This window comes from Anopheles aquasalis, chromosome 2, assembly GCF_943734665.1.
Source record: "Anopheles aquasalis chromosome 2, idAnoAquaMG_Q_19, whole genome shotgun sequence".
NCBI classification, from domain to species: Eukaryota; Metazoa; Arthropoda; class Insecta; order Diptera; family Culicidae; genus Anopheles; species Anopheles aquasalis.
This window is the reverse complement of record NC_064877.1, coordinates 41170001-41180000: the sequence shown is the minus strand read 5'-3', so window position 1 is coordinate 41180000 and position 10000 is coordinate 41170001. Positions and strand designations below refer to the sequence as shown.

Genomic DNA, 10000 nt, shown 5'->3' with positions numbered 1-10000 from the left:
CGCTGTCCTCCTGCACCTCGGAAGTCACGATCATTGGGCCATTGTTTCCGTTTCGGATCCTCGGCAACAACATCAATCATACGCCATACGCAAAGTGCAACGGAACGGAATGGCACCAAACGGGTTGCAATGGCGTCTGATGTGAGCCTCGTTGGACGACGTCTGCCGCAAAGTGCCACTGCACATCGCTCCCTGTAGCCGTGCAGCGTAAATGGACACACTGGAATGCGGTGGTAGTATTAGTCAAATTAACCCCTCCGCATGGCTTGACATCGGCGTCCGTAGTTGTTTGAATCGGAGTCTGGGACCTTGGGCGAGGGATGTGGTACAGTGACATGCGATATTAGCGGCACATTCTTGTCCATTACATCCTAGCATTCCTAGCAGATGCCTCGGCTGCACTTCTTAGTATTCAGTGCCACTGCCAGTTGGTTGTACACTGTACAAGGTATACGGCCAGCATCCAGGCGATTCACACCATTTGCTAGACACAACAATCTCCTCGACAGCCCCATCGATGCTCGATTACTGCTCGCTTCATTACATCTCGTCGTCGGGCGGCCCGTTCCAGGTTTCGTCCTGGGGTGGGTCCCGTCCCTTCTAGTCTGGTGGTGGCTCACCTCACCTCCCGTTGACGGTCTAAGCATCCGGCTCGCTGATGCAAAGCCGGAGGAATGAGGACCCATTTTAAATCAAATTATTATCAGTAACATCTCAAGTGATGGATGCTTCTTGCACTCGAAGGCCTGTCTGCCTGCCCGATAGGGGACGCTGTACACGGAGAGAGAGATAGAGAGAGAGATCGCTGGCTGCGGAGTAGAGCCTGTGGACACCGAAGCCCCCGAAGAAACCGAATGGAATGAGCAATTGGTGGTGCCTAGATAAATTACCTTCACTGTCTGGAACACGTCGACCGGCGGCACACCAGCTTCACCTTTCGTGCCCTTGTCGCCCACTCGTCCCTGTGTACAGGAGAGATAAAGAGAGAGAAAGAGAAGGGAGAGAGAAGAGAGGAAAAACCGACATTTTAATTGAATCGTCCTGTTCGCCAGGCGAACTCAGATCCCGCAGGTGAGATGGTGAGCCGGAATTGAGTGGAAAAATAACGAAATGCAAACAAATGAGTTTGTGGCATCGGTTGGGGGGAACATATCCCCGGAGTGAGCGTCACACTCGCGTACTTACCGGTTCACCCTTCGGACCGTCTAATCCTATCGGACCCTGGAGAGAGAGGAAGTTGTTGAACCGCCGAGTTGAAGGGTATTCACAGCATCAGCCGGAGATCGAAAAAACGTCGTGTGTCCAGGAAACAGAGAGAAGAACAGAGAAAGAGAGAAAAGGGGGGGAGAAGAATTCGATTAGCCAAGGAGCAGATCCTGTGTCTGGTGAGCAGCGGCCGCTTGCTTATCTGTGATAAACTACGAAGCCATAAATAACGCAATAAGATCAAGGCTGCTGCATGCTGATAGCCGTCGTGTTATGCCACCCCGCTTCCAGCACCGACCGAGCGACCGTTTAGTCGGTCTCCTATCGCCTGTGTTAAGGTTATGGCCGATTGAGACGATACCGGAGAGTACGATACAGGAACATTAAACAGTAACACAAGGGGGAATCTCATGCTGTACAGCGAACGACCCATGAACGACAGTGTCTAGCGCCATCCAGACCACTAACTAAGGAGGAGTTCAATTACTTCCGGTGGTGAAGAGTATCGGAGCGGTATGGTTTAGATGATGTAGCCTCCTGGACCACCACGGACCTCTGGTGCAGTACAACTTTGAAACATGCTGGATGCTCACTTGCGTGCCATGCGTTACTATCGTTACCGTCTAGGAGCGTCGAGTGTCTAGGCCACGCTCGCTTCAAGCACCATGAGGTGCAAATTGACGTTTCATTTATACGATTTGCTGCTGGGACGATCGGTACGACCGGAACATCCACCGGAACCTGTCTCTAGTTGGCCGATAGGCATCGGTGTGTGCTTGTTAAATTATAATAATGATAATCATAAAATGAAAATTTCCTGCCGTCGCTGTCGAGACGGCTGTTGCACACAGCATCCAGCGTGCCGGACGGGCCAGCGAACCAGAATCCGGAGTTAGATTTTACGACTTCCGACCGACGCTCCGGTAGTCGAACGGTAATCAATTTTTATGGTAAATCTTCCCGCCAAAAACCTGCCGAGTCGCAGCAGCGCCATCCACGTACCACAGGTCCTATTGATCGCCGGCGGTGGCGATTTGCAGGGCCCCGTGTTCTGTATTCCGGTGTTTGGCACGTGTTCGTTTATTAGCTCAACGGGCGTAACTCTCGCTAGCTCATCGTCATAAACGCGGGGGGGGGGGGGGGGTGCCGAATCCAAAGGCCAACGTTCCAGGGGGTTTACGACGATGGCGATTGACGATCACCCTGGAGTGCGTAAAGCCGCCAAGGCGGAGAGGGGGAGCGGACGGCGAAAGTGTGTAAATATGTCAGCAAAATTTCGGTGGAGGCCAATAACTCTCACGCCAAATCGCTAGCGTCAGCTCGCCGAAGAAGCTGACGTCGTGGTGCGGACGAATTTCTGGCGCTTCTGCTGGTATGGCTGCTGGGGCATAGGTTTCGGTAAACCGAGCGTTATACCGGCGATATCTTATTTACCCTTTCAATTCGGGCATAAGCGAATTAGCATGTGTTGAGTATGGGTGCGTGTGCCCGAGTACGCTGAGCAAACATGTTGCAAAAGGTGCTCCGGTGCCATTGTAAACCACGAGCAGTGGAACCACGGAGCCTGTAGCGATAGAATCGACCGTACCGACTGATGGATGATGCTGGGAGTTGCCAGTTTGGGTTGTTCGGTTTTGATGTCGACTTCGAGCGCGGCCACAACAGCCACAGACCCAATCATCCCGAATCGGTTTGGCTGGTACCCGCTTCGCTAATCCAATAACTTCAGTTCGATGGAGTTTCATCCCACTCGCCACACCACCACTCTGTTGCGGCAGAACAGTCGGAAAGTTTATCGGAAAAGTTCGAGAACACTCCCGGTGGTGGTGGTGGTGGTGGTGGTACCGCCACGGTACAGCTTCCAGCATTCGGTTCGTGTTGGCGAAAGTTACATTCCGTTCTCCAAGCCGCCGGTACCTCGTTTCGTACGTTGAGTAATGTTATTCAAATATCTTCCCTCTAATTTGTATTTATCTAATTCAATTCTCTTCTCGGCCCCTATCGTCGGCCCCTGCGTCCGACTGGCGGTTGTTTGATGTTTCCTGCCACTCATCCCGGTCCGCGACTGCTGGCTCAAGACATGCTGTTTGTTCTGCGGAGGGCACTCGGAGGGCAGGTTCGTTCACTGTAACAACAAAAACCCGCGGTTGTTTTACATTTTCATAATGCAGCTTAGTGATAGTCCGTTGAGAGTTGGCTAGCTGTTGATTGCATTGTTATTGTGTGAGTGCTTCTACAGCTCAAGTATAATTTTTTGGGGGATGCTGATACTTGAGTTTACACTTTTAACACTGACAATGGATCCTTAAAGTAACGACAAGTTGATTGAATGCCACAAGCACTTTTCTGTTGCCTAAAACCAATGTGGACGTTTTCCTCGAAATGTTATTCCATCTGATCGATGGCTTTGGGCGGGTGGCGGCTTTTCACCGAATAGCAGCGGGCTGTTTCCCCAAAAACTTGATGCCCTTGACGATGGCGAAGGTGAACACAACGGTTTTGGTACGAAAAACAGGCCAAGGATGGAAAATCCTGCTTTTCATCATCTTTTTTGCAACTACCGCGCCCCAAAACAAAGCGCTGCTTCTTATCAGATAAATGAGTTCGTGCTGGGGATGAGTGCTGGAGGCCGGTGGCACTTTCGGTCAATGCCGAAGCAGCGGGATTAAAAATGGATACCAACTTGCCAAAGAGCTTCCGATCCCCGCAGCCTTTGCGAAGGATTTGGTGCCTTTCCACACCCGAAGTGCCCTACTCTGTAGGTCAAAGCACTTGAACCTTTGCGAAACCTCGGCGATCTTCAGCTCATCAGCTCTCTCCAACACACCTATTGATGATGATGATGATGATGATACTGGATGATGATGAAGAAGGGCCAGGTTGCTAGCGCCAAGTATCTGCCAAGTTAATAGCTTATTGAAAAGTTTCCCCGTCTTTGATAGTAGCGCCCACGTGACTGCGCAGGAACTCGATTGGACTGGTACCGTATGGTGATAGCAACCAGGAGCTACTACCCTAATCCTGCCGCCACTTTGTAGTGAATGCAGCCACAAAACTTGTGCCTTCGCCCTTTTCGCATAACGCGGCGGAGCGAAAGGAAGCCGCGGCAGGGGCCCCTTTGGACAAGAGGGGAGGCGTTCAAAACTATTTCGAATCACCCCGAAAAGGATACGCTGTATCCCTGTGGCCTGGTGCCACAAAACGGTCGAACGGTTCATTCTCGTTGGCCTGATGAACTTTACACTTTTCCAGGGCAGGGAATTCGCCGGGCTGGGTTCACCTTTTTGGGTCCGAGCTCCTCCTGTTGCCGTGGAGCGGACACGCGCAAGTGATACAAAAAACAAAACGGGAGCTCAAGAAGCCAGCCATGGGATTTCCACGCCAAACACCAGCACCACCGAAGGCCAATGTTTTCCCATTTACCAGGCCAGGGTAATTATAAAATGATCTACTTCATCATCTTTCCGGAGAGGTGCACGGAGCTCCGCCAGTCTCTCTGTGTTTGTATGTCGCTTGTCCGGAAAACATAAATTGTGCTTCCTCTCTTCTCGTGGCCACTTGCTACCACACCGGCGTGCCTTATCCACTGCGCAGACATTCTTTGCTCGGTGCTAGCAAACTATCCGTGGGGTTTTTTTTTTTGGTGCTGGTGCCCCGAAAAGCCATAAGGTTTGCTAATTCCCGGGTTCGCTTTGTTCGCTAGCCATTCAGCGACACCGTCCAGTGGAACGTTTTGCCCTTGTGTTGGGTTCATCCTTTGCGGACGTTGCGGACACGCTGCTGGTCGCTGGATGTGGCACGGAAATGGAAATTGCAGGGGAACTGTTAATTCACCGTTTTATGTTGGGGCCATTCTGCAGCATGGCGAGGAGACGCACCGGTTTCCGGTGTGGTTGTGGTTTATTATAAGCAGCAGGATCCTCTAGTTTGTACATTTCATTTTTGCCTCCCCGCCTCCCTCTTTTGTGGGTCGCTTTGTGTCCTGTGCTTTGTGCTTGAATGTTTCAAATGAAAACTCAACATTGCGATCTACCTACGGGCGTTCTGCACGCTGCAACGGTTTTGCAGTAGAACGGTATGCAACGAACCATTCCAGCTTTCACATGCCGCCCTGCTGATCCAGCGCTCCAGAGAATCCAGAAGTTCTTTTCCGGTTCCGGCGCCCCAGCGATGGTTCACCAAAAACGTGGTACTGAAGCATCACGCCCTAGGCCACCGCCAACTAAGACGCACATACGTACTTTGTGTGCTAAAAGTAAATTCCCCCGAATCGTGGTTGGCGCTCGAGGTGCTGCGGTGTGCAACATACTTGTTGACGGAAATGTAGCTGCCGGTTGGTAGACCCGAACGACAACCCGCTGGGTGTTGAAGGATGGGAAAGTTGATCCTGTTGTGTGCATGGGGAGCAGCACTAGAAGCAGGTTGTGTTTTCATTGTTGAAATTAAATTGTTGCACATACATGCTCTGCACATCCATCTCGTTTCCCTCGTGTGGCTGGTGTGAAACCTGTGAATTCCCCGGCCTCGAGGCCACTCACTAAAAGGGAGTCAGCCTCTTCGTCCCCTTTCCTGGAGAATGGAATAATTTATCAGCAATTAGGAGCAACATCGCAAAAGCATGTTCCCCGTTTTGTGTGCGCACCGATCTGCACCCCCATCCATGTGGAGCAATCTATGTTTGCGCCGGAGAACCAACGAGTACTGCGCCATTCACCACAAGGTTTGAAGGATTACACCTTCTGGAGCTCGCCACGACACGTTACCGGTTTGGGTTGGGTACCGGTCCCTCCTGGCAGCGTCGTGGAGGATGTCAGAAGTTGACCCCGGCTCTCAGCTTAAGCCCGCAGTCTCGTCCTTCCTTTATACTACACTTCATGTCAGGTCATGTGTGGGTATTGGCCCGTAAGGGATTGCACCACCACCAGCACCAGCACCACCGGATGGGTGAGCTGTCATGAGACGCGACTCCTTTCACGACCGGCCAGGACCGGTCGCACGTCGAAAAGAAAACAGTCAACATTCATTCGAGCTGACTTTTCATGCTCTCGAGTGTGCGGCCACCGTTGAACGCGGTGGTTCCGGTTCAACTGCAAGCCTATGGTCCGTACCCGGTGTCGGTACTGGTGCCAGTCACCGGTCTCCTGGCAGGACTACAACGGGGAGCATGGGGCTAAAGTGCTGTGCTCTCGAGTGTGCCGCGAAGAAGAAATAATAAGCCCTCATGTGGCTCACCGGCGCGTGTGCGCCATGGAGTGGAGTGCCAGTGAGGCGGCTTTTAAGTGACCGAACATGGAGTGACTTGATCCTTTCATTCGTCCGCTTGCGCTGTATCGTGTATGGGCGGCTCGTGAATAGCAGGACAAGCTGCCACGTGCTAGTGGAGGCGCTTCCTTTCGGAATAGGATTTTCCCCGTCAAGAGTGTGACGAGAGAAAAGCCTTCAGGGCTCACTTCTTCTTCGGGTTTGAAAAGGGGGGGGGGGGGGGGGAGGAAGCTCCTGCATGATGCACGCTTCGGTGCAGCTCGCTACAAAACTCTTAATTGGCCGTAAATGGAGGCGTCTTTCAGTGTGAGCGTGAAAAATGCTAACGACAACAACTAATGTTTTCATGCCATTGAAGGTTCCATTGTTGGCTGGTATTACTGCACTTGGAAGGTGTCTTTTTGTTTTGTCGCCATGTGTGCCCGATTAGATGAATTAAAAACGCTTCGGGAGTGGGCTTTTCTCAATTCTTATGCATTTTTTAGAGGTTAAAAAAAGGAAAACTTATATTGGGCGCTAAGCTTTCGTTGCTTTGCGATTTAAGTTTCTTTTTGAAAAGAATTGTCCATCATAACTATTTTCTAACTGATGCTTAATGCAAAATAATAGGAGAAATGAAAGATGGACTTGTCATAAACTATTTCACATATTTGACACACCCACAGTCATTGTGTTTTGAAAAAAAAATCTTTTTATTTGTACAAAACACGTCTTAAATATCTTCAAATCTTTTAACGAATGACAAAACCTTAAGTTTCAACTAAATGAGAGTCTCTAAATCTTTGTTGATTTAAAAATAAATTACTATAAACTAGAAATAGTCCCTTAAAATAAAACTAATCCTGTGTATTATGAAAACTTCAGTTTTCGTTTTAACGAAGCTTTACGTAGAATTTGTTGATTGCAAGCATCCATTTTATGATTTGAGCTCTATGCTGTAACCTAAGCACATTACATCGTGACGATTCACACGATAAGGAATGATTCAACGTGATAATCGAAATTATAGTGTTTGCCAGTGATTGACTACTCATTGCATATGAAAAACTGAATGTAAATAAACTCTAATCTATTTACAGGTTTAGCTGCTCGATGGAAGCTACTTTACAAATCAAGCACAAACCCTGACAACAAAGGATTGAGATCTTTTGCTCATCCCTAGTCAATTTATTTACCATATCGAAGTCAAAGGAATTATTCTACATATTCTAGGAATTTGCTTCAAACGACAAACACGACCATCTGTCCTCCATCTCTTGAAATTCCTTGCATTTCTAAGCCGAAGGCGATCCATTCCATCCAAACGCACCCCAAAACGACACGTTCTCGAACAAGCTTCTGCTGGGTACTGTGTGATTCATCAGGCGTACAGTTCGATTGCCCTGGATGCTGCTCGGATGCTGCTCGGATGCTAATAGCTTAATACGCTCGTTCTACCGTACCATCTTAAGGGAAGAATGTCTTTCACGCACCCGTACTCTATTCCGCTGCTGAATCTGAATAATGGCGGACAAACTTTGAAATTCCCCAAGGCACATCCAGCCAGCTCCAGCCAAGCTGTCTGTTCGTCCGACTGTCTGGTTTCGGGATGTCCCGTAGTACGTGTATGTGTTCCAGAGCAAACATTTCCCTCACCACGATCGTCCCAGTGTCATGGTCGGGGAGCGATTAGTCTCGGGTGCAGTCTGGCAGTGTCGTGTATTAATAATTTCTCAGCTCTGCTCGACAGCCCTCTGGCCGAACCCTCTGGCCACACAAACTCCCGGTCCGCTTAGCTGCTGCTGCTTCCCGAGACGAACAAATTGTCTTCGCGGCGGCAACGATGCGCTGTGTCACGGAGCGGTGTCTGGCTTGGCTAGATCATCATGTATCTGGAGAAGTTGTACTACATGCGACCCTACCGTTCATCGGTCGCTCTATTGGTGCTGCACGATTTGTTCACAATGGCCGGTTGCCACGAGCCAGACAGAGAGGATAAGGGGCAGATGCAGATGCGGTGGCCGATGGAAAACCAAATGTGATAATGGAGAACAAACGGAGTGTGGCGTGGTGTCTGACTACTATGCCACGCTAATGCCGTATGCATGCATCGTACCCAATTCCAATTCCTGTGTTGCAGCACCTCACCACCACCCTGAATCACACCCTCGGTTCCCATCCCAATCCAAACCACAAACCGTTGTTCGCTCGTTTGCTTGCTTGCTCGCTTGCTTCCCATAAATTGTCCAGCGGATGAACCTCACCAATGTCCGCCAGAAAAGCGGATAGTTTTTCCGGAACCAGGAAGGGAACACATTTGCCTTCGCTGCTAGTTTTTTGCCATCCGACAAGCATTACCGACATGGTGGAAAAAACCCGGGGCGGAAAAAACTTTTTTTCTCTTCCTCCTCCATGGACACCCAAAAGCTAGCATCTCATATGGTGCACTGGCGGACCCATCTGGGTCCGATGGTCACCATCATCGTCTGTCGGCCGTCTCGTCCTGCTGCATAATTGGCAATTAGAGATTAAGCAAAACTATTTTTCTTTTCCAACACCATTTGCACGCCGGTCACCATTGCTGAATGTCCTTATAGTTCGCTCTGGTCACGCTGACGTTGGCGCTAGGCCATGTGTGCTCCAGATGGCATCACGCTTTCCTTCGGGAACTCCCCTCACTGGGGAGACTGTCTGCAATGACTTTTTCGTGGATATGCGATGTCCCATATCTTTGTCACGGAAGTCACACTTCTTAACTGGTTACGATGCACGAGGATCATTCGTTTGCGTCGTTCTCCACCATTTTTTCTTCTTCTGTAGTGTCTTCCGTATGTACTCCTTCGGAGCTGCCGGTAGTGGTGTTGCTGTTCGTACTGCTGCATGCCACGTATGAATTCTCGGATTGGGGGATGATAAATTATTGGAGTTACAGCGCTTAGCGCGGTAGCGCTTCTAGCTGCGCACACCCCACGACCTAAGCCTCTGTCGGAGTAGGATCATCATCTATCACATTACGGATTCTGCTGCTGCCATCAGCAATAGCAGCCGGAGCATCAGGGCCGGAGCTGAGGGTGAGGTGAGCGATTACCGTTTTTTTCTCTCCCCAAATGTCGCACGCCCAAGAAGCTGTGAACCGAAATGCCAGTCCAAGGGAGTGATTGGTTGATTTGGTTGTGTTGTGCGTTAAGTGGAGGAGAAAGGGAATTAACATACCGACTCATTGTCAGAGCCCAATACCGGGCCCGGAGCGGCTGTCAGCGGAGGCCACATCGGCACGGCAATAACTTACGACGTAAGTCAGCCGTCGTCGTCGTCGTCGTCGGTGGCACCTTGGCCCCTTGGCCTGTTCCCCGGTAGCGTCGCGACGGAATTAAATTTATGTCAACAATGGAGTTCGTTCCCGGAGGCGCAGACACTCGGGCACATCCGACAGGCAGGTTGTGATGATTTGATTTCTTTCAAACGGCTGACAGTGAGGGCCCGGAGGGGGAGTTTTGTACCAGCACCGGAGCAGGTCTGTCTGGTGTCTGTTTCCTACTTGAACAGCACCAGA

General features: G+C 50.3%; 1 protein-coding gene across 18 annotated transcripts in view; it reads right to left on the bottom strand.

Moving 5' to 3' along the window:
- LOC126581107 (collagen alpha chain CG42342-like) overlaps window positions 1-10000 on the bottom strand; it is an 85228-nt gene that overhangs the window by 26159 nt on the left and 49069 nt on the right. For all 18 annotated transcript variants that reach the window (XM_050244554.1, XM_050244555.1, XM_050244557.1 and 15 more), the window contains 2 exons: window positions 1186-1221; window positions 891-962 (listed from right to left, as the gene is read on the bottom strand). In XM_050244554.1, the coding sequence (XP_050100511.1) occupies window positions 891-962; window positions 1186-1221 (108 nt within the window). The remainder of the gene's footprint in view (window positions 1-890; window positions 963-1185; window positions 1222-10000) is intronic.